This window comes from Perognathus longimembris, chromosome 12 (assembly GCF_023159225.1).
Source record: "Perognathus longimembris pacificus isolate PPM17 chromosome 12, ASM2315922v1, whole genome shotgun sequence".
Lineage (NCBI taxonomy): Eukaryota > Metazoa > Chordata > Mammalia > Rodentia > Heteromyidae > Perognathus > Perognathus longimembris.
In genome coordinates this window covers 14,914,860-14,940,793 of record NC_063172.1, presented here as the reverse complement: position 1 = coordinate 14,940,793, position 25,934 = coordinate 14,914,860, and the positions used below count along the sequence as shown (strand labels likewise).

Sequence of the window (25,934 nt, the reverse complement as noted above, 5' to 3'; positions counted from 1 at the left end):
CCAAGTAGGTAGCCTCATGGGCCCAGGATGAAAGTTTTAAAAGCAAGTGTGTTTAGGTCCAAGTGTTATTTTTATTATCAGAATGTCAACTTCTTTAAAGTTAATGGTGATAAAAATGATCAAGTTTGTGCCTCTTCCCTCCTCTCCCTTCCCCCTCACCTTCTACCCCCTTTACTCTTCCTCCCTACCTCTCCCTTCTCCCTCCCCTTCCTTTCTTCTCTCCCTCCCCTCCCCTTCCCTTCTGTTCCCTCCTCCTTTTTCTTCTTTCTTATCTGGATATAACAATAAACAGGCCCAGGAGCTCACAAACTAACTGACCTCCTTTTAGTGGGGTGGCACAAAAATAGGGTTAACGTACCTGCTATCACCATTTAATTTTTCAAATAACAAACTCCAGTAGGAGGGAAAATCCCATAGGAGAAGAAAGATTCCCACTTCTGCAGGTCCGTCATGATTCAAGGTGCTAATTTAATAGTACATTTAGGACTATCAATAGCCTTTCCCTTTAAGAGTGGAATAAGGAATGTATCCAGCAGTTTGTGATCTTAAAGGTGATTACCTAAGTCAGGTCCAGTGTTGCTACTTAGCTCAACTTTTGTAGTCTGGATTTGAGGAAAAAAAGTGAACACATAAAAAGAGAAAGTGCATGTTTAAAATGACAAAGTTTACACTGCTCAATTTCACAAAATCACTTAAAAACAAAAAGTCACACGAGTTGCTTTAAACACTGATGATTAAGTGTTTTTGTCAGCACAATTCAAAGAGTAGATTTGTTTTTTTTTTTTTTTTTTGTGCCAGTGTTAGGGCATGAATTCCAGGCCTGGGTACTGTCCCTGAGCTTTCTTGTTCAAGGCTGGTGCTTGAGCTACAGCTACAGCTACAGCTAAAGCTACAGCTTAACTTCTAGCTACTCAGGAGGAGGGTCATAGCCAGCCTGGGCAGAAAAGTCTGTGAGACTCTTATCTCCAATTAACCACCAAACAGTCAGAAGTGATGCTATAGCTCAAGTGGTAGAGTGCTAACCTTGAACAAAGTAATTAAGGAACAGGGATTAGAGGCATGGCTCCAGAGTGCCAGACAATGAGAAAAGGGGTCAGACACCAAGTTAGAGTCCTAGTCTCAGAGAAAAAAAATACTCAAGGAGAGGGTCCAGGCTCTGAGTCCAAATCCTAGTACAAGTATGCATGTACAGGAATGCATGCATATTTAATTCTGTTTTCATAACATATATAGGTTTGTTTATTTATAATTAGCAAGCAGAATATGTTTGTAAAACGAAATAATGGAGTGTTCATTTCCAAATCTATTTTGGTGCATAAGAAGTATGTTACTACAGCTTTCTAACATAGAAAAACAGACTTATCCTTCAGATTTAGATACACTGTGCAATGACTGAGCCTATATGTACAACGCAGGAGAAGTAGTGGCCAAACAGGACAGAGCATCTGGCCCAGTGGTAGAACCCTAGAAATACTGTATAATCATTTTCTTCAGAGGAACTGAAAGGTATTCTGCTTCTGCACGCATTTAGGATGAAGTACTTCACTGGTCAGTCTTGGTTGGCACAGAATTGTGCACAAACTCATTCCTGTTCCAAATGTCAAACTTCACCTCCAGGTCCTTAACTCTGTAAAGCTGGAACTATTGTCTTAAAAGGAGAGAGAGGGTGCTGGCAGAGAGAGAGGGAAAGAGGAGAAGAGGGGGAGGAAGAGAGGGAGGGAGGAAAGGAGAGAAAGAAAGAAAAAGGGAAGAGAGAATAGTTTTGGACTAAAGGATGCCATGTCCTAGTCTGCTAAAGAATTCTTTGGAGATAAATCCAGAAAAGAATTCTAAAAATGCAATGCAACAGCATACAAAACTACCTAAGGGGACTGCTAAGAAAGGCAGAATCATACATACATATATATACACACATATATACACACACATATGTACATATACATATGTATGTATACACACACCCACAATTCATTGCTCTAGCCGTACAAGATTAATAGCTATTCTTAAATGAAGCCATGCATTTCATGGCTTTGCATATGCTATTCCTGCAACCACAAAAGTTTTTTTCCCACCTGAGTTCTAAGATTTAGCTTAAAATCTTTCTTACCGTTTCAGATCAAGTGAGCTGATCTTTCCTTTGAGCTCTCATGCCATGCATTTAATACAGAAATCCATTACAACCTGTGCCATTCTAAATTTGAATTTCCTTGTTTCAGTGTTTGTCCTCGTCATTTGTGCACATATTCCTTGAGATTGTCTTCATGTCTCCAACTGGTTGCCATGACCATACTAAACAATTACCCAAATAATCAATTCCGGCCTTCCTTGCCTTCACTTCATTCCACAGTGCTGACTTGTTTTCTCACAGATGATCCCCTTCCCTGGTAGTGTGGGAGCTCTCAGACTACAGCACGCAAGCTTCTGTATCCACCATTAGACTCCCAGCACTGTTATTGGGTCCTAGCCCGATACCAACGTTACTGCATTCACTATTAGAGTTCCAGTACAGTTGATTGGCTTCCATCTCAGTACTGGAGTTACTGTGTTTACCATTCCAAGTACTGTTACTTGGTTTCAGTCCAGGACTGTATTCACTATCCATGTCAGAGTACTTACAGCTGCTTGGCATATTACATGTACTACAAATTACCACTGAACAAATAAATTACAGTTGCAGAACAATATTTAGTAAATGGATAGGTAAATAAATAACCATATATGTTTGTTTAAAAAATCTTGGTTACTATTTATGGTTCAAAAGATGTTTATCCCCTAAAAGCTGATAGAAAAATGAAAAAAATAGATTCTTATTAGAGTTCCATTTGGGTCACCTGGCTTCTGAACTCCAGTTAAAACTATCTTTCAACACCATTATTACCAATAGGGCCTTGAAGCTCAGAGTGCAGGATATAGTGTAAAAACATCAGATGGCAGAAAAATGTCCTACAGAAGTTGCTTTCTCCATTTCTGAGGTCTGCTTTCCCAGAATACTATCAGGGCAACCTGGAAGCTTCCAGAAAACTATGTTTCAGAATAACTAGTAATTATCTTTAAAGCTTTTACTTTTTAATAATGACAACAAAAACACCTTCCAATAGAAAAATGAAACACAACAAAATACATATCCATGAGTAATTTCTACAAAAGCCACCCAAAGCCCCATGTTCCTTGGATTCTTTTTCCATTAGTTTCTGAACTATTCAGTGAAAAAGCAAACTAGGAATAATGAAGGCATGGTTTCATGCCTTTCTTAAGAATCCACTGTTAGCTTTGGCACCATGGCACACGCCTGCAATCCCAGTACTTAAGGGCTGACACAGGAGGATTATGAGTTCAAGACCTAAGTAGTAAGATCATAAGACCATATCTAAAAAAACGAAGAAAAATGGCAGGTGCAGGTGGCCTTTAATCCTAGCTACTCAAGTGGCTGAGTTCTAAGGATCACCGGTCAAAGGCAATGTGAGCAGGAAAGTCTGTGAGACTCTTTACCTTTTATTTTTGTCAGTCGCGTGGCTTGAACTCTGGGCCTAGGTACTGTCCCTGAGCTCTTCAGCTCAAGGCTAATATTCTACCACTTGAGTCACAGTGCCACTTCCAGTGTTGTGGAGGTTAATTGGAGATAAGAGTCTCAAGAACTTTCCTGGCTGGGTTGGCCTCTAACCTCAGTCCTCAGATCTCAGCCTTTTGAGTAGCTCAGATTACAGGCATGAGCCACCTGTGCTCAGCTTATCTTTAATAAACTACTAAAAAGTCAGAAGTGGAGCTGTGATTCCAGTTGTAGACATTAACCTTGAGCAAAAGAAGTTCAGGGACAGCACCCAGACCTTGAGTTCAAGTCACAGGAGGGGTACGTGAAGACACACACACACACACACACACACACACACACACACACACACACACACAACATCATGTATATACATTTAATTATAGTTACAATTGCCTTACTTAATCAAGTTTTCATTTGCTGATGTTTTGTGTGTATTTGTTTTTGTTTTGGCTTTTTTTTTCATGTACCATTGGAGCCACACCTATAGTCAGGAATTTTACAAGTTATTTTGTAGGTGGAGTCTAGTAGTCTTTTTGGCCCAGGCTGGATTTGAACCATGATCCTCTGGGTCTCAGTCTCCTGAGTAGTTCAGATTACAGATCTAGCACCCCATGATTTAATCAAGTTTTATAATGTACAATTGATTAAATGTGTAGCCACGTCTCTAAGATTATAAACAAGTCTTGGTTACAATTATATCTATGCCCATAGGAATGAAACATTCCATTTGCAGGAAGTTGGCACTTATTCACATAACTTTGCTCTCTGACCTCATCCATGCATCGAGTAATATGCAGTTTATTTAAGGTCTTTTGTGAATTTCATAGGACCAATTAAACCTTTTCATATCTTTATCCTTTCTGAAGATGAGCTCAGGTCTGAAAGATGGCCCTTTGACCCTTCCCTGAAAGCCTAGGTCACATGACTCTTTTTTCCTTCCACATTTGGCAGCTCTATTGTTGCAGGAGCTACTTGACATTTTGATTCTTTAAGTTCAGTTTTTACTCTGCCATTTACCGGAGACCTCTGGCCTTCGCTGATTTCATACAGTTTTTATTATATGTGACTATGAACAGAAATGACCTATAGTAATTTGGAATTGTGCTAAGTGCTGTTTCTGCGGGATGCTGGTTCTAGGGGCAGTGTAGTTGAGGACCGTGCATGAGTACCAGCCTAGGTTCCCAGTGCCCCTGTAGAAAGCAATTAGACACTCCCTACACACGTATAATTGCTTCCTTTTCATAAAACAAAGGCGCTAAGTGAACCTAGCTGTAGTCCTAGCTACATGGGATGTTAGATAGGGTATTGTGGTTTGAGGCGAGCCTTAGCAAAAAGAAGTTCTCAGGATTTCATCCGAACCCATGACTGAGTACAATGGCATATGCCTATCATCCTCAGTGACACAAGGAAACACAAGCAGCGGAAGTGCTGCTGAGCCCTATATGGGCATAAAGTGAGACCTTAGCTCCAGAATAGCAAATAGAAAAGGTGGCTAGAAGTGTGGCTCAAGTACTAGAATACCTGGTGAAGCAAGCAAAAGGCTCCTGAGCTCAATCCCTAGTACCAACAGAGGAAAAAAGGCCTGAAAATATAAATGAGAGTATAGATACCAGAATATGTATATATGATGTTATGTGGGATCCCTGTGCCACACATTGCAAAGGAAATGCTGTACTTAAGCCATGTGTGTGCTACTCTGAGGTAGGTAGTAACGTCTCCCTTTTCTGAAACAGACACAAAAGCTGAAGATGGAAGACTTGAAGAAAAACCTGTTTGAAGTTACCCAACCAGTCACAAAGTGAGAAGGTGAGGATTGTGATCTAGGTAGGTTTCCATTAGAAGCCCATACTCCCTGTTATTGTATGCTATCTTTAAAACCTTACTGCTTACCCTGTCTCTTATGCATGTTTTCTTACTGCATGTATATGGTTCCAATGTTAATTCTATGTACCCAAAATTTATCTAAGCCCAAATGCTTGGCGCTTGAAATCAGGTGCTAAGCCATGGGCAGTTTAATTGTGCAGCATGTACACAGGTACCCTCCCCCCATATACACACCTCACCAGGAATATTTTTGTGTATTGTACATTGGCACTATTGGCCTCAAGCTATTTTCATGTGTGTTGAGACATCTGGGCCTATAAAAGCGAATGATGACCTGAAGAGTTTGTGAAATATGACGATAACTTCACAAACTGTCATTAATAATACAGTGCCTCCACTCATACTTCTCCCCCCTTCTGACAGAAATCCCAGTGGGTGAATCCCTATTTCCCCATTTTTCACACCTATTAGTGTAGGTACTAAAGGTCAATAAGGCAGAACTACCGATGGATAACTAACAAGGGAAGAGTGTATGTAGTAAAGGCTCCAGAGAACCTGCAACTGGGAAGAGACAGATTATAACTCACACACATCTTGGTCTGTTTTAGACAGACCAAATATGACAACAAGAAAGTGGGACTAAGATTGGAGAGGTGGGGCCAGAGAGTTACATAAACCATACAACCACATGTGGAGTGAGCTAAATAGAATAGTCTGGCAAGCAGGCACAACAGTACCCGTTGTCAAGTGCTAAGTTTGAAGACTTACAGAACATAAGTGTCAATTTTACCTAGGGGTCGAGAGAATTTGGTAAAGGAGTCATCTCAACCAGAGACCGACTGTCATTACATCTTCTTCCTCTTCCTGATGCTCCTCAACATCTCTTTTTCATTCTCTATTTCTTATTGGCTCTTCTACGTTTTGACTGTTGCTCTTTAAAAGGTATCCTAATCTGTATCTCTACTGTTGATCTCATCAAAGTCTCAGATGCCTGCCCCCTACCCCCTATAAGTCCTTTATCTCCTGTGGTAAAACAGCAATGATGAGATCATCACAAGTCCCCAGAATTCTGAAGAGTTCCGATAATGCTTTATACGCATGGTGGAATAAAGAACAGCTATTCTTTGAGAATTTCACTCAAAGTTGAGAAACTTGACATTTCCCAGTAAGGAAGTGCCTAACAGTATTTATATAAAGTTCTATGATTTAAGTCTTTTCCTGTGAAAGGATGATTGTTTAGAACAAAGATATGAGGGATGGGTGAAAGAAGTCTCTTTTCCTCTTTCTGGTAATCCCCAGCAAAGCCATTTTCAAGATACAATGTAAGCTGTATTTTATTTCTAGAGAAAGTGGGCTACAGCATGTATTGGTGACAGGAATCATGCTCTGGTTGGTACCCCTGGCTCACTGTTGCATTCCTTTGACAAACACAGGTCAGCAATTTCCCAGATATTCTTTAGGCACTGGAACTATAGACATAAATCTGTAAGAGCTACTTTTCTCTGCAAGGTTGTAACCTGTTGGGTGAAGACAGATCTAGGAATATTTTAGGGACTCTCTCTGAGTGCCAGTGACAGTCATGTGAGTAATAATCCTGCCTGACCCCCCAGTGAGCAACCTAAGAGGCATTACTTCCATGATGACCCTCACCCCAACCCCAACAAAGTATGTGAAGAAGCCAATCACATCTTCTCCAGGTGCCAGGGGGAGCTCAAAGCCCGTGCCCATGGCCTCTACTGTTTCATCAGCTCCTGGGCAGAGCCCACATGGTCCTGCTTGGTATGACCTGTCCCCCTCCCCCACACCGTGACGAAGACATGGTTGTAAACGTCACCTGTCCAGTGTGGAGTGCCATGTGCTGCAAAGCCTCACCCTGCTTCACAGTACGGTGAATCAGAGGTGATCCAGGAAAATCAAAGAATGGAAGCCAATCAGAAATGGGGAGGTAGCTTGCTCAGTATATCGAGACTTTGGGTTAGACTTCCACTGTTATCCAAAATAAAAATAAGAAAAGTAATTCTGAAGAATGTTATTGCATTGTTTGCAAAGTAATAGAAGAGCATGGGGAAAAAAAAAGATGTTAACCAGAGTAAGTCAAGCCCAGAGAGACAAAGGAAACATTTCTTCTTTCATAAGTAGGATCTAAAATTAATCTATAAATATGTAAGTAGACACTTTGCAGTGCATCCTTGGATACACGAAGCTATTATCCAAAACACAGTAGATTTAGGGGAGAACTCAAACAAGGTAATCCCTTAGAAAGGCTAACTCACAGTCCAACAAGATGAACATCAGGAATTGGGCACCCAAAGGTGAGGGAGGTAGATGAAGGAAGAGAGGAAGAGGAAAGAATGCAGTCATAAAATTCAATGCATATTCTACAAAAGTTAAAAAAAATGGATGGAAATGGGGGTTGGGAGGGATGGGGGAGAATGACAAAATAGGTGTGTCACTGATCAAGATTTATTGTATTTATATACTACTTTATGAAATGGCAACTGCTCTGTACACTACTCAAGGGTAAAAAATAATTTTTTTTATTTGTTTATTAATTGAACACAATTTTTTTTACAAGGTGTTGTGCAAAAAGGGTACCATTACATAGTAGGGCAGTGTGTACATTTCTTGTGATATCTTACGTCCTGTTTTTAAAAAATAATTTTTTAAGGTAGGTTTTTTCCCTTTAGGTAGGCAGCTTTCTGGAAATATCTATTTTATGAAAGAAGGATAATCTGTCATGTAAAACTAAGTTAAATAGGGTCTCATAGCTAGCCAATCAGGCAAGGAGCTTCCCATCTTGAGTTCTACCATCCTCTACAAAGAGATTGAAGCAGTCCCCCAGGTTGTGTGACTTAGCCTGCAAGGAGTAGAATGGGCTTGCCCTCACCTCTTATACCAACACTTCTGATGTTTCTACTGGGTCTGAAAGACTAACATCACCAAATCACACTGTGAGGTCATGTAGAAAAGTGGCCATATTTTTATATTTTCATGTGGCTGCCTCTGCCACCCACTCACCCCCCTCCATCATCATTTAAAATCTCTGATGTTTTACTTGAGAGAATGGAAGGCAGAGACAAGTCAAATTAAACCCATATGGACACATTTCATTTAAACAGGTATAGCCCATGTCTACTAGCAAGATACCCAAGTTACTGGTAGGTTTTCCTGTTTTGTTCCATCTCAGAAGTGATTCACTCAGGAACTTGAAGACTGCTTTTCAAATGAACACAACAGAGCTATTATCCCTTAATTGCATTCCCAGTCTGTGTTTCCTAGCATATCCAATGGTCTTGATTTAGGGATGATGCAAGCCTGGTGTAGCCAGAATAAGAATTCTTTTTCTATCTGTTATCAGATGGGAGGGAGTTCCCTAAGGTCAGGAATTATTTACTCCCTGGTAAGAAGTGGTGGGAAATTCCGAGTTAGGTGATTTCTTTTTAAAGGCAGATGGCAAGACTGATATATTTAGCAGCTCCAGAAATATCATTCCATTATTTACACTGTCAAGATCTTGATTACCAGCAGCCTGTTTTAGTCAGGCCAGGAATATTTTACGTTTACACTTGAGATTCTTCTAATATAGCTAAGCAATGTAGCTAGGAAATGAAATTACTTGGTTGATTGTAGTATTTGGAATTTGGGGGTGGTAGATAGATGGTTATTGTTGTAAATGAAGACAAATGGTGATACAAATCACATACGAAGAAAACATAGATGTATAAATACATGTTTACAGAGCGGGATGAATGGACATAATGGAGAGCTAAGAAAGACTTAATGGATGACCGATAAAATGAACAGTAGATAGATAAACACACATTCACATAGCATGGGAAGAAGACAGGAAGGAAAAGGGGAGGTAGAGGAAGAGAGTGAGAAAGACAGAGAGAGTACTTGAGAGGTAGTACAGTGGGGTTGGTGGACAAAATTGTTCCATAACCTTAAAAATTTTAATAAAAATATTACAGACTACCTTCCTGTCAGTTATACATCTAAAGGACAACTCAACATATAGTAAAGTTAATGTTTGTTTGGAAAAACATTACTAAACATTAGAAAGATTCACAATGAAAGTGCTATGTTTCAGTGTAAAATTGTGTCAACTATACTTTGGACAGAGTTTTTGCCTTTGGATAACATAAGTTTCATAAGAAACAAGGCGAAGATCTTCCTCATCCCTTGGCAAACTCTCACACTCTTTCAGACAGCATCATTGTATCCTTTGCACTTCCAATGAACTGCCCTATCTCCATGAGTTCCTCAGATAGGAAGTTTTCACCATTGTCATTTCCTGCAGAACTTCTATCCACTTATCACAGCTTATCTTCATCTGTAGTTTTAAATTTACCTTCACCAAGTTCTGGCTGCATCCCAGCACAGTGTCTATGTCGACATTCCCATATTGAATTATTTCTTCCATAATTCCATTGATGTTCGATTCAAATTTCATTTCCATAATTATTTTATGATTTTTCTCCTCTCCTTTTATTCTTTTCTCTTCTTCCTCCTTATTCTCTATTATTATTATTATTAATCATCATCAGCACCACCACCATTATCATTATTAAGCTTTTCATTCTTTATGGACAGCTTCCTCTTTTGATTATCCATTTTTGTAAAATGTCTTATAGATTTACAACTGTGTAACAAGGAAGAGGTGTAAGAAAGTGGTGGGCTGTGTGGTGACCAATCACGCACTGGCTTTTAAAAGACGATATGTAATTGGTCACTGTTTAGCATGTCCATTTGTTAACTATATAGTGATTTGTGAGCCAAGAAGCTAACAATGCAGTTAGTTTAATATGAAGTGATTCACTTTGAATGTACATTGTATGCATACACAAATTGTTCCATGAAAAATTATTTCAGTCTAAGACAGTTACTTGCATGTCTGCAATGCAAAAATCAGGAAGAAAAGGAGAAGGATGAATTGTGATGTGGAAAACTAAAGACGGGGATGACTAGTTGAGGTAACTGAGGTACAATTGATTAACACTGTCAATGGAAAAGAAGGTAGTAAAGAGAGACGCTCTTCTGGAGTCTCTTTATAGAGCCAGAGAGGAACGAAAACACTTGAACACATGGGGTGGGTAAGGATAATAGCAAAGAGGAGGCTAGGTGCTGGCGGCTCATGCTTGTGACCCTAGCTATTAGGTTACACTCTGAAGATGACAGTTTAAAGTCAGCCTGGGTAGAAAAGTCTGTGAAACTCTTAGCTCCAATTAACCAGTGACATGCTGGAAGTGACGCTATGGCTCAAGAGGTAGAATGCCAGACTTAAGGGGAAAAGACAAATGAGATGTGAAGCTATGAGTTCAAGCCTGAGTACTGTCACATAATAGCTAAATAGAGCGTCTGAACTATTTTGCTATGAATTCTGAAATTCTGCTTCTGATCTATGACACTGAGTTGAGAGTGGACACTAGGGAAGTCTTACTCAAATGGACAGATGTTTCCTGGGCCCCATTATAAGCTGAGCTCGGTGGAATATCTGGGCTTTGGTATTAAAGAAAACTCACATTCTAGCTGTGCAAGTACTAGAGGAAAGACTGCAGATTCTTTACCTCATAGTATTGGGATTATTATACACATTGTCTGAAAAAGTCTAAGCACATAATAAATATGAATTACCAATGCCCTTAGTGCTAATAATCATGAGGGAAAAAGCCACTTAAGTGTTTCCATTTGAAAGAAAATGAAATGAGAGCAAGTAAAGCTGAGAACTGAACTTGCTACTCAGAGCTCCCAACTGGGTTTTGTTGTTTCTCTGTGTTGTTTTTTTTGCATTTTTAATCTGACAAGACATTGTTTGCAAATGGAAACGCCAAGGTAAAAACAAAGGCAATCACAGACTTTCACAATTCTGCCATGTTCTTCTTTTTTTTTTTAATTGTATTTCTATGCAGCTAGATAATCAGTTTGTTTTTCAAGTGCCTGAAATAAAACTGCTGAAAACACCTCCAATGCATAGATAATTAACTGACAAAGATGTTTTAGAAATGATTGAAACAAATCTTTGGGGACTGGACTGTTTTACAATTCAAGGTAGGAGTTTTATTTATGGGCCCTCCAGAGCTACATAGACACTTGTAAAGAGTTAAAAGACCCCAGGTCCATTGAGTTCTGATGGCTCATACCTGTAATCCTAGCTACCCAGGAGTCTGAGATCTGAGGATCATGGTTTGAAGCCAGTCAAAGCTCCAGTTAACTTCCAAACAAATACTGAAGTGGAGCTGTGGCTCAAGTGGTAGAGTGGTAGCCTTGAGCCAAAAAAAAAAAAAAAAAAAAAAGACCTGAGTTGACATTGCTCAGGCCCTGAGTTCAAGCCTCAGAATGGTACCCGCCCCCCCCCCCCCCCACCAAAAAAAATCTGAGGATAACAGGATCACTAAATAGCTTTCCATTAATTTGCCTGCCCTAGTCAGGAGTGAGAGAGCAGACTAAGGAGACCAAGGAAAGAAGGAAAAGGAGACAGCTCCAGCTTGCACAGACCTTGATATTGTAGAGTCTACAGAAAAGCGACTGGAGTTGAAGAACAAAAGTGAATGTGCTGAGTAGACTGTAGTCTTTCAACTACTGAGTAAAAGAAATAATGATATCAGGAGTACTGATTTCCATATCTTAATTTTGAATGACTTTAGATGAAACACTTTCCATTCTCTGGGGCCCATCCTCTTTCTCTCTAGGAAGAAGAGGTCGGTTTAGATCGTCTCTAAGTTCCCTGCTCTCTGAGTCTCAGCATGAAGAAGCCTGCCTACTGCCTATCAGATCACATTGAAGCTGTGTCTGGCTTTCAAGACCTTCCACAACTGTGTGCCAGCCAATGTGTGCTCCTCGGGGCAGAAGTCTCAGATGTGGTCCAGCTTATGGCCTGCCCTCTGCTAAGCAGGAGCTGTACGTCCTGCTCATCATTCCTTTCTGTAAAAACAGTAGAGTCTCCTCACTCACTGGAAGTGTGTTCATTTCTAAAAAAAAAATATTCTCAAAGAGAAAAATGATGCTAATATTGTTTTCTTTTTGCACATTATTAGGAAAGTGTTAGGATTTGCACTGAATAGGATTTTCAAAGGGAAGTTGATATTGTTTTACATTGTTTGGGTTCCTATCAGCAACATTTAAAAGCTTGAAATTAAATGTAATCTTGTATAATCTTGTCACAGAGCTGCTGGTATTCATTACAAAATCAAAGCTTAACAGTATAGAGAAAGACAAAGGACATCAATTTAAGGTAAATTACAGCTGAGTATATATAGGATCACATTTTATATCTTTACAAATACCAAGCACATTTGCTGATATTTGTGATAATACAAGGAAGGCCTAGTATTAAGGATTTGGCATTCATTGTAACATTTGGCTAAAAACTATTCATATGTCTGCACATCAGGGTTTGATAGTAAATGTCTATCCCCAAAAATGTCCAGTTTATATTTGATCCCATGAAACTCTTTTGATAAGTTTTTTGGTAAGTTTAAAAATAAAAGACAGTTTTCTCATAATCATTCACAATATAACATTATAGAGCTTATAAACACACTGAATAATATATTTAAAAAGAAATATGGTAGTTGATTTTCTGATATTATATCATAAGAATAATAATATTCCAAAGCAGAAAGAGCTTTTCCTATGTCTTTATGATGTTTTCACAGGAATGCCTATTAATGGCATTATTATTATGTGCTTTTATCTATAAGTTAGAATAAGCAAAAAACATAAGAAAGAGTATAAGTGAAAAACTGAATTTTTTTGAAACACTGTTAATGTCACAAAAATATGATACAATAGCAGTTCTCAACTGTACAAATGCCACTGGTTTTATTTGTTTGTTTCTTTGGGTTTGGTGCCAGTTCTGGGGCTTGAACTCAGGGTCTCTGCTGTCTCTTAGCTTCCTTTGCTCAAGGATAGCACTCTACCCACTTGAGCCACACAACCATTTGGTTTTTGTTGTTGGTGGTGGTTTTTTGTTTTTATTTATTGTCAAAGTGATGTACAGAGGGGTTACAGTTTCATATGTAAGGCAGTGAGTACATTTCTTATCCAACTTGTTACCTCTTCCCTCATTTCCTCCCACCTTCCCCTCTCCAGATTTCCCTCCCCCGTCCCCATGAGTTGTACAGTTGGTTTACAGCATATAGTTTTGTAAGTATTACTGTTGCATTGGTCCATCTTTTACATGGATTTTTTTGGCCTGGACTGGTTTTGAACCAAGATCCTTAGATCTCAGTCTCCTGGGTAGCTAGGATTACAGGGATGAGCCACCAGTGCCCCGCTAGCAATGGTTTTAAATGCAGTTTATGTTGAAGGAAATGAGAGCAAGAGCTGAGATCACCTTGGCATATGGAAGGCACAGCCAGGCCTCTGTGCCCTCAGATCCAGTCTCTGCCCTTTTATAACCTGCTCTGTGCCCTGGAATGTCCATTCCACTTATCCATCAGTGGGGCTCCTTTGCCTTTGGCCTCCTCTCAGCCTCAGCCATTGGGAAATACCAACAGGAGGACAGTAGCCATTTTTTCCAAAAACCACACATGGTTGGGAGGCAGTAGCCCTTTCTACCACCATCACATTTGCTGATTTTAGATATCTGCTGTTCACCCTCACTTCTTAGGTGAAGTGAAGGTGGTGGATTAGACATGGGGTACTTTGCCTTCTCTCATTGGTTTCCCTCACCTTGGGGATGCCTTAGAAAACTACCCCTACATCAGAACACTGCTGGTCATCACTGAGGACTTTTCTTCCCATCTCCTGCCAGGACCCTGAAGGTGAAGTAGGTACACCTCCAGGCAAAGGATGGTGCAAGTCCACTCAGGTCCTTTATGAAGTGAAGACTTTCATTATCACAATCAACTTCTACCCTTGTACTTCGACAAATGAATGTCTATTGCATTTACTCCTCTGCAATCCATTCTCCCTTCTTAGCACAAAAGTTGAGTGAGGCTGATCACAGCATTCAGTGATATCTATAGAAAACCCAGGTCACCCCCTGCCAACACTTACGCTGCGAGGACTAGGGCAAAGAGGCCTCTACCCACTAAGACATCCAGATATAAGGGGAGAAAAACCATCTTGGAGATGGAAGGTGACAGAGAGCTTTTTTTGAGACTAAACTAGCAAAGGAGACATAGGAATAAACCGAGAGGCCACTAAGTAGATTTTGAATTCCTTGATCCCACTATGCATGAAGCTTACTTTTGCACATTGTAGTTACAGAAGCTCCTTTTTACTCAGAGTAAGAGGAATCACTTCTTTTCCTTAAACAATCACAAGATCTCTGATGGATAGGTGGTCTCTTAATAAAAACAGGAATTTGGATAGACTAACGAGTAGAAAATGTTAAGGATTGTGATTATTTTAAAATAATTTATCCCTCATTCAGAAAGGCTATCCATGGTGGTTTGCGTAAATTATGATGGTGATAAAATTATGGTGGTGATACTCCAAATGCTGACAATCTGTCTTTAGTTCTCTGAAATCTATGGGAAATGGGAGAACACGAAGCAAACAATCCACTTTGCCTTGAACTTGGCGGCCAGGTCCCACACATGAACTGGTACAGACAAAGAACAATGGTGGAAAACAGCCGAATGCTGTGCTCAAGTATTATTTTCAAGTGCCACTGGTTGGGGGCCTTCTCAGATGACAGGGTTCCTTGGCAAGAAAGATGTTATTGCAACAATCACGATTCCTATTTACTGACTTTTTGAGAACACGAGTCCCTGAAAGGTCAAACTGTCCTCAAAGCCCAATGATCCTGAATAGTTGAGGTCAAATTCAAGGGACAGCCATCAGGTAAAAGACCAAAGGTAATGTCGAAATGAAAAGAAGGGCTAGGTCCCAAGAGATAGTCACAAAGTGCACATGACTTTTGTCCACACAGCACTATCATATACCTTCAGAAAAGAGTTGAGAGTGATGGTGTTAATGGGACACAAACCTTTCTTCCAATGACAGTTTCAACTTCCTTGCATCTCAAGGAGACAGCTGTGCTGGGAGCGTTAGATTACCTTCCCTCCCCTTCTGATGACCATGAACATGAAGCTTTTCATCAATTCTCTCACCCACCCACTCAATAGTTAGTTTACTACGGTAAAAGCCAATGGACTGCATTTGATTGTATGTTGGGAGGATCATATCAGGTTAAGAGAAATTCCCGATGCAACTTAGAAAGCATGCAGTAGGGCAGTAAGTTGAAATGAACAAGAACTCCAAATAGAGTGCGAATGAGAGACCCAGCCGATGGGATGAAGGAATTTCAGGTGTTCCAAGTAGAGGGAGAACCGAGGGGACAATGATGGAGGGAGATGGTTTATTTACCTTCTCTGCAAGCCAGCCAAGATGCCGGATCTCTCGGCTGCCGGCAATGCCTGTTTTCCCCAGCTGCTCTCTGACTTCTGCAATCACTCGAGTCTGCAGGTCACTAACGTTGGAATGGATGGCGCTGAACCAGGCCTGGGCAGTGGCTGAGTCTTTGGTCCTTAGGATCACCGTGTGCTTAGCATCTGGAGAATGGATTTCAAGCTGCCTGGAAGCAAAGAGAAAAGGGTTAGGAGCTTTCTTAGGAGACCCTGATTTCAAGACCTGCCTCACAATGGTGAATTAATTCTTTACTCTATTAAGCTGGCATTTTCTCAGGCTTTATCTGAATGGTCCCATCATTCACTTATTTATACATTCATTCACTCATCCATAAATGCTGGAATATGTTCTGGGACAATGGTTATGTAACTGCCAAAAAATCTGAACTAAGTTTATCTTATTTTCTTGTGATTCGGTTGACTGGCTTGTTAGCATGATCATATCAAGACCTCTGTGCTGTATATTGAGCTGATTCAATCCACAGAGGATTTTAAGCATCTACTTATATCACGGCTGCTGCTGGCAGGAAGTAAACTAGAAAGTCTTGCCACATGCTTACTCCTGCTGGGCAGCGACTGAGAATATTTTAGGACGAGAGATGATGGGACTTAGTATTGTTTAGAAGCTGGTCAGTGGCACTTTCAAGTATCCGTTAAACACTGGACTCCTGGAGTAAAGGAATGAAAAGAAGAGGAAACAAAGTGGAAAGAGATGAGCAGTCATCTATTTAAAATCCGGACAGCAAATCCATGTTGCCTCATCAGAGACAAAGAATGGGGGAGATCTGCTTCATTCAAGGTAATTATAGAGTGATCGGGGTTTCCCAAAGAATACGGAAGGATCCGGTCCCCTTTGCACTCACCCTGAGGGTAGAGTGGACATACAATATCACAATAGCAAAACTATGCGATAACAAATACTTGAGAGGTAGAAGTAAGAGGATTTTGAGTTCAAGTCCTTGCTAGACTACATAAACAGATCCTGACTCAAAAAGAAACACCTATGAAAATGCCATTGGTATCATGTCAGTGTTCAGTTCTATGCCATTTGATAAAGGTATAGATTTACGTAAAAACCACTGCTATCTATCACCGCTCCAGAATATTCCATCACCAGAATCGTTCCCCCATCTACCTTGTTATAATCCATGTCCCTGTTCCTCAGCATCATTCCAAATCTCCACCTCTTCCCTATTACTATAACTTTTAGACACACTTTTTTATTTTTTATTTATTTATTTATTTATTTATTTATTTATTTATTTATTTATTTATTTATTTATTTATTTATTTATTTATTTATTTATTTTGGCCAGTCCTGGGCCCCCGGACTCAGGGCCTGAGCACCTTCCCTGGCCTCTTTCCACTCAAGGCTAGCACTCTGTCACCTGAGCCACAGCGCCCCTTCTGGCCGTTTTCCATATATGTGGTGCTGGGGAATTGAACCAAGAGCTTCATGTGTAGGAGGCAAGCACTCTTGCCACTAGGACATATTCCCAGCCCTAGACACACTTTTTTAATGTGAGGGAAAAAGTCTTATTTATTGGCTCATGTATACAAATACATACATGCCATTTACCCACATTATTATGTAGTGGTAGAGGTTTGATTTTTTTTTTTTGGTTGTTGTTTTTGTTGTTTGTTTTTTTGTAACAGTACCTGGAGCTTGTGCTTGGCTATTTCCATGTTCTACCAGTTAAGCCACACCTCCACTTCCAGGTTGTTGCTGTTTAATTGGACATTAAGAGTTTCAGACTTCAGTTTCAGTTTAAGACTTTCAGATGTGTCTGCCTGGGCTGGCTTTGAACCAGGATCCCCAGGTCTCAGTCTCTAGAGTAGCTAGAATTATGGTTGTGAGCCACCTGTGTCTAGCAAAGTCTTCTTAAAAAAAGAACGGCAACAGAAAAGGAAGTGACAAATTCCCTTATACTTTATGAAATATATACTACTCCTTATAACATATTCTGTAGATTAAAAGACCAATAAATGTTTCACAAATCTTAGTCTTTGTCTTTGTTTTTGTTTTTTTGCCAGTGCTGGGGCTTGGGACTTGGGGCCTGAGCACTGTCCCTGGCTTCTTTTTGCTCAAGGCTAGCACTCTACCACTTGAGCCACAGCGCCACTTCTGGCCTTTTCTATATATGTGGTGCTGAGGAATCGAACCCAGGGCTTCATGTATAAGAGGCAAGCACTCTACCACTAGTCCATATTCTCAGCCCCCGTTTCACAAATTTTAAAGTCACCATAGGCTATGAATATATGTAACTTTCCTATGAATGGTAACAAAAACCTTGATATTATCATTGTATCTTTGGAAACTCTATCAATAAATGAATGAGAGAAAATAAAAGCCTCTATATTTTAAAACTGCATTTTAACATTCTGTTATAACCTCCTGTGTTCCAAGCAGCCTGAAGGCTGGAATTCATAGTGAAGAACAAGCCAAGAGAGCCCTATTTCCCTCTTGAATTACACAAGAAAAATTTTGCAGATCCTTGGAGTCAGGCTTTCCCAGGGCAACCTGGCCTCATTCTTGTTAGAAACCAACCTTTGAGAGCAAACCTTTCCAATCATAAACAGTAGAAAAGGAATGACTTGGAGAGTTGAGGTGTCTCTAGAGAAATTTCAGTAATGATTAGCATTCTTTGTACAAACTTTGCAAAACAGGTTTCCTCATACTGAAGTTTTTATGTGATGAACTAGGGACTCTGGGTGACATTTGTCTCCACACAGTGGAGAAAATACACCATGCCTCTGTTATACTTTTCACAGAAATGGCCAGTAAGTGTAAGGGGGGGGGTTCCTTCCCTCCAGAAGTTCCTACTTTTACTAAGAACATACACAGTAATTATTGAATATTTTTCATGACAGTTCAGTTTCCTTTTCAAATTCTTCAATCAATATTCTAGAAATTTAAAGTATATAGTCTTCATCTATGTGAAAACTCGTGCTTGTTTTTTTAAAATAAAAATGGCAATCACCTTCTAGGTATTTCCTCTCTCTCTCTCTCTCTCTCTCCATGTTCTTGCTTTCCTCTCTCTTCCTTCTCTCCCTCTCTCTAGTACACACCACACACTCACACGCATGCGCACGCACATACACACACACACACACACATAGCAATGAAGAAAGTAAAGGGTGGAGAAAAGAAGGGACGAAATGGGAAGAAAGGATATTTTGTTTGCTAGGCTGGTAGGCAGATTTGTAAATAAAAGCACAGGGTAGTGACGTGGAGGCCTAATTCTTCCAGGTTTTACAGTATGTATTACTACGTTTAAGTAAGCTTTTGAAAAGTATAACTCAAATCAGTAAGTACACAATTAGTAAGTGCACAACTTAAATTGTTCCATTGTTCTTTTCTTTTCTTTTTTTTTCTGTTATCATAGTGGATGACTTTGGTGCAGGCAAAATAGATGAATTTCGTTTTTGGCAGTACACGGTTTGAACTCAGAATGTCGTGTATAGAAGGCTGGCATTTCTACCACTTGAGCCACACCTTCAGCTCTATTTTTGCTGGTTAATTTTAAGATAGCATTTGACAAACTCCTCTGCTTCGCCTGTCTCTGAGCCATGATTCTCCTAATCTCCATCTCCCCTGCAGGTAAGAGATTTTGTTTGTTTGTTCTCCTTTGTTGTTGTGAGAAGTGTAAGAGATTCCTGGAGTACTTCTTAGGTAAAGTTTAAATACCGGGTCTTATTCTTCCTGGCAGGGGTTACCCATGTGTTGTCACAGCCAGCCACTTGCCATCACCTGGGAACTTAGGAGAAATGCACATTGTGGGTTTGCTCAGCAGCCCTACTTACTTAGGAATCCTGTGGGCGGGACCTAGCAGTCACCCAACAGCTAAACCTGATGTCAATTTAATAGCTGCTCCATAGGTTCATAAGAAAACACTGAAGTCTGTTTGCCACCCTTCCCAGTGGTTGAAATGGACTGGACATACTGCATGTTAAACTGAAGGCCCCACCCACCCAACCCTCCTCAAAGAGAGAACACAGAAAACCCAGAACAGAGAGACCTCGGGTGCTGTTTAAGCAAAGAAAGCCCCACAGGTTCTCAACCACGAGAATTCTTTAGAAACCTTTGAAAAGGTTTCTTTTCCAAAATCATTTAATTAAATCCAGATGCTTGGAGCCCATCCCAGATCTATTAAGTGAGACTCACCAGAGGATGAAGCTTGGGTGTGTGCTTTAAATATTCTGCATGTTATATAGAGTACACAGCACCCTCTCTAAGCACAGCTCAAATCTAAAAAGCTGTGTTGTCTACCAGTGGTTGTGACCATATGGGCAACAAACAGGCAGCTCTTGGAGAACATGCTTGTTATCAACTTGCTGGCTGAGAACCCCAAACCAAATATCTTAGGATGCCAAACATTTATTATCTCATGGTTTCTGTGGATTAGGAATTGGGTCAGATAGAATTATTAATCCCATGATGGTTATCTTGACAGTAAAGAGAAGACCCAACTGAAGCAAACAGTGATGAGAGAGATCTAGACTGAACTATACCTAATGCTGCATATCCTTGGACTCTATGTCTCCCTTTTCTTTTACGTTAGCTTGAGTAGTGCCCAGAACAACTAAAATCCCTGATTCATATACACTGACTACAAATAGGTCACTTGAGTTTTGTGAACCTCAAATTGCTTCATCTCATAAAAAAAAAAGGAATGGTGATGGTTGTGATGAAAGTGACAAAGATGAAGATCAGAAGATAATAATGCTCTCAGAGTCACTAGAGAATTGAATGAGTTACAGTTGCGAAATCACTTTTTGTCCTGTAAATCCTGATTGTCTAGTAATTGTTATGTATGCTTTCAGATTTTGAGGCTCTGGTTTAGTAATTGGGATAAAGAACCACGTTAGTGAAGATAATGCCTTTGTATTTGCAGGATATATTAACATATAAACATATGAATTGTCCCCTAGCTTTACTTTCAGGAAGAAATAAGGTATGCCTATTTTTTTTAATTCTGTAATTTTTTAGGATTCAAAATGAAGTTAGAAGCATGCAGAGATTCTAAAAACTTTCTTTTCTCTTTCTCAGTCTCCATTTCTCATGTCTTTATATCTCTCTGTGTCTCTTTCTCTCTTATGTTTGACAGTCTTCTGTTATATCTCTCCTATCTTTGACAGTCTTCTATTACAAAGTAGGTAGTATATTGGATGTTATAAAAGCAAGTGGACTACCTGCCCTCTGGAATTAACTGAACTATAACAGACTCTATGGAGAACTCAAATAGTATAATCTTTTAGAAAGACTAGGTCAAAGACCAACAAAGTCAACACTAGGTAATAAGTACATCCAAGAAGGGATTGGACCAAAGAGGAAAGGGTGGATGAATGAAGAGGGTAAGGTGGGAGGAAAATGCAGCCAAGAATCAATCATATATACCACAAAAATTAAGAAAAGTAAGGAAAGAGTTGGGTCAATGGGGGGTGAGAATGTTGATCAATATGCGATCAATATGTGTTGTATTCATAAACTGTTTTGTTATATGCTACTGTGTTTTGTATAACTACTTAAAGATTTAAAAACAAGTGAGTGAGGGCTGGGAATGTGGCTTAGTGGTAGAGCGCTTGCCTACCAGGCATGAAGCTCTGGGTTCAATTCCTCAGCACCACATAAACAGAAAAAGCCGGAAGTGGCGCTGTGGCTGAAGATGTAGAGTGCTAACCTTGAGCAAAAGAAAGTCAGGGACAAGACTCAGGCCCTGAGTCCAAGCCCCAGGACTGGCAAAAAAAAAAAAAAAAAAGTGAGTGAGTAATTTCTTCCCCAAATTTAGGTCCAGGTAGAACTTTGTGTGATTTACTTGGAAATGGGAATATTTTAGATGTAATTAAAGTAAGGCTTGAGGTATTATTTCCCAAGCCTTCTTCCCAATATTTCCCAGCATTCTCTTCGTTTTCTTGTTTAGAAACACAATGTCTGACGTATAAAACTTGAGGCCTCCTAAGACAAAATTAATCTCTTATTATCTGATGAATTCTTCTAATGGCTTAGTATGGGTCCTAAATCTAATGGCAATGTCATTTTAAGATGCATAAAAGCAAAAGAGACACACAATAAACAAGGAAGGTAACAAAGATGGAGGCCAAGATGAAAAGGATACAGTCTCAAAGTAAGGTTTTCCAGCATCTACCTTAAGCTCTAAGACAGACAGGATCTGGCTTCTTGCTCAACAACCATGCTAATCATTACATATCAGACCTGTAGCTAGACTGTAATATTACATGTCCACATCAACATATGTTGGAGTTCAGAAGTCTTCTTTTGGACAAAAATCCTTCTTTTTCCAACATGCAGTTCTATATTCCAGAAAACAACAACAACAAGGAGCCACAGAGAAAGTCGTGGCAGCATGCCTGCCCTCTGTAGGCCTCCGCTCTGCCACTGAGCCGACCCTTGACTTCCTCCGTAGGGTAAAATCTAGCCAACAACCTAGCAAGGTGATGAGTCCTACATTTCTGGAACTAGGGAAGAGGAGGGAGGAGGGACTAGAGGAGCAATAAAGTCAGGATGGCTGATTGGAGCTATTTTCAGCAGGCCAGTCTTTTATAACTCCTATTTTGTTCCCCAGTTGAACTGACCACTGCTTGATGAATTGTGTTTATCTGTAGTTCGGCGATAAAGTTCTCTTTTAATTCCCCACTGAATAGAAATATTTAGGGCAATGCCACAGCTGTGTTTATTCTCACACTCCACCACAGTTATGTAAATACTGCCTATGGAACTATTTCTGATAAAGGCCCCATACCAACCCCAAGGAATTATACGCTCACTCTAGATGTCTGCCAAGATGAGCAATTTCGATCCAGCTTGGCACAGCATATGAATGATATCACAGCCTCTCAGAGATCATTTGGCAAACCTTACAATAAAAGAGTAATTTTCTTCCCTTCTTGCTTTCTCAAAGGTTTCCACTGAGCCAAATAATATTTCCCAGCATTCTCCCCTCATTTTGTTTAGAAACACAAGGCTGGCATACAAAACTTGAGGCCTCCTAAGACAAAATTAATAAGTAAAACAAAGTGTATCCTGGCAACCCAGGTCTCAGGTGACCTTTCCCCTTCAATGTGAAGCTGGAGATGAACCTGGGTGGGAATGCCTGGGGCCTCCCGGCCTGAGGAAATGGCCGGAATCAGGGAATGCAAGCCACACAGTCATTTGGTGGCTACCCTCTCCATGAATCTACAATTCCTAAGGCTCATAAAACAAAACAAAACAAAGCTTCCCAACAAAAAAACATATGGCACATTGTGAGCAATGGCTATTATCACTGGGGAGTGGGAATGTGGCCTATTGTTCTTTTTCCTACCTTTCTGCTCGTCTACATTTCCCAATTTGTTTAGTAATGCAACCAGAAAAGAAATATAAAGAAATTTCTTTAGAAAAATGGGTGTTTGTGCGAGGTACTGGTGGCTCATGCTGATAATCCTAGCTATTCAGGAGTCTGAGACCTGAGGATTGTGGTTCAACACCAGTCTGGGCAGGAAAGACCATGAGACTCTTATCTCCAATTAACCACCAGGAAACTGGAAGTGGAGCTGTGGCTCAGAGTGATAGAGCACTAGCTTTGAGCAAAAGAGGTCATAGACAGTGCCCAGGCCTGAAGGCCAAGCCCCCAAGCCAGAAGAAAAAAAAGACAGAAGAAAAATGAGTGTTTGCAAAACTTAGCAAGAATTTCATGAGCAAATCAACTTACTAAGAAAAAAACATACGTCCTCAGGTAAGTAACACTAGGGAAAAAAGATTCTGTTTAAAATTCTAAATGAGTTGAGACTAAAAGACTTGAAAAAGAAGAGAAGATTAGTGGGAAGGTCATTTAGAAAGAATGCATTTGCCCCAGAGGAATGGCAACTTCATCTTACTACCATTTCATCTTTACAACCATCTTAAGAGGTGATTAGAATTAATGCGCCCACTGAGCAGGTAGTAGTAGATCAAGATGGCGGAGTAAGGACAGGAGAGAAGGCTCCATGTAGGGGGTTAGCTTGTCCAGTCCATCCAGTCACTAACAGGAAAAACTGGGACTGGAATCCAAGTTCATCTGACTCTAAAATTTATGTTCTATTCATTTGGGTCTGTTATGATTTGAATATGGTACTGCCTGCAAAGGTCCACGAATACTGCCTTGGATGGTAATGTGGAGGTGGTGGTGGGAAGTTCTTGTTAGTAGGCCCTTAGTTATTGAGTGTACCCTCTGAAGGGAATTGTGGGACTCAAGTCTCTCAGTCATTCTACTTCCTCCCTTGCTATCTGAGCAGTTGCTCTGACAGTGTCCCCACAGTGGTCTGTTCCCTTCACCGGAAGCCCAGAACAAAGAACTGTTGCACCCTGGACCAAAATTGTGAGATAAACACACCTTTCTTTTTATAAGATACTTGACTCTGGAAATCTATGTTGCAGTAGTGAAGCTAATACATGTTCCATTTAGTAGGACGTTTATAAAATGTGGCTTGCTGTTGGAAACAGAATGGAACGTTTGTCATGTTGTTTGCTGCTCAATAGCTTTTGAACTCCTTTCTTGTGTACTTGGACAAACTTCTAAATGGTAAAATGAATTCCCCCAAGGCACCTATCAGAATTCACTTTTTTCTATTCCTCCCTTGCTGCTTAGGAACAGAGCCACTCTCACACAAAACAGCAACACTGAAGGAGGCAATGTGAGAACGTATTTGTGCCTGGCCTCCATCTCTTGGCAGGCATGGGGATGGAAGGAATCCAGCTCTTGGTGGCAGAGCTTTCCCAGTGTCACATGTCCATGTGTAAGCTGAGACACTGGTGTGAGTTATGAGGTTGTTAAGTGTGGTGGTTAACAGTGGTACTGTATTTTCCTAGAGCATCGTTCACCCTGTGATTGGCTCTTGTGCTTCTTAGTGTAGTGCTCCGGAATCTTGGGAAAATCCATGAAGAACCCTAAGGTTCTTAATCAGAGTTGATTCTGCTGCATGGAATGACAATCCTCAGTGGAGGAGGCAGGTTTTGGAAGCTCGTGGTAATGATGGAAGCTAATGAGATCATCTGAAGAACGTATCAAGTGTGGACAGTTAATGGAACAGAAGCCAGATTTTACACTGTTGTTCAGAAAAATCCCATTTCAAAAACAGGTCGTGCATGACACGGTGTTCTGCTAAGCTCTGACACTATCTCTTACGTTGTCTGGGTTTCAGGTTTTTTAAGTACCACATAAATTTACAAAATATGTGAAGAATTTTTTTTGGTCAGCATGTTGACCTTTTCTTGGAGAATGATATCCTTATCAAAGTGTTAGAAGAGGAGTTGGCTAATGTCAGGAGTAGAGAAAATATTTTGTTTTCCCACTACACAGTTCATCGATGCCTTACAAAAATGTTTCATGGTTTTACTTTGCTCCACTTATGAAAGAAACACAAATCCACACAGACAAGGAGCAAGAATGTAATATCTTGAAACCTTATGCTGATAAACTATCAGTACCAGAGCCCAATCCAGAGCACATGATTTGGAGTCTGAAGGCTTGTCCTTACTTTTCTACATTAAATGTTGTTGGGATAAGACAGTCAAATCTCCCAAATAATAACAGATGATACCCAGGGCAATCTGAATTTCAGGTAAACATAAACTCTTAGTGCTGTAGATAGGTCCAGTGGAATAACCAGTGGTAGAGATTCTGTAAAAATACATGGATGAAAAGAATGTGTGAAATATAAAACACGTAGGACTTTACGGTAGATAAAACTGTGAGTAAGGAAGAAGGAAAAGCTGAGATGTCGCTGTGGTTTCTAGGTTAGGCAAGCAAAGAGTGACAGGCCATCATTCACTATAATAAAAAGCTGAAAATGTTCCAATTTGGAGACAAACATTGTGTTTCATTACATATCGCCATAATCATTGAAATGTCTTGTTTTCACTCTAAACCTGTAACGGCTACAGATACCAAGTACTCCCTAAAGTCTGTTGATTACATTGTGGTTTTATGAATGACATCACATACTCTCAAAAAATCCCCTTGGGTGACCCCATCATCCTTGAAATCTGTTCTCTTGCACCCAGTCTCCAAATTTTATCAGTTTTGTCTTAGTCTCCAAATTTTATCAGTGTTAGGCCACTATTTTCTAAATAGTGTTCAAGACTTTAAGTAAATTACCAAGTGTTTTCAGTGTATCAGAGACAATTGCTTATATAGGGTAGAATACAAATTTCATTTTCTAGGTCA

General features: G+C 40.1%; 1 protein-coding gene across 1 annotated transcript in view; it reads right to left on the bottom strand.

The window, feature by feature from the left end:
• The window catches only part of Sntb1 (syntrophin beta 1), a 207,186-nt gene that overhangs the window by 61,844 nt on the left and 119,408 nt on the right, over positions 1-25,934 (bottom strand). The window contains exon 3 of the mRNA XM_048359093.1: positions 15,692-15,899. Within this exon, the coding sequence (XP_048215050.1) occupies positions 15,692-15,899 (208 nt within the window). The remainder of the gene's footprint in view (positions 1-15,691; positions 15,900-25,934) is intronic.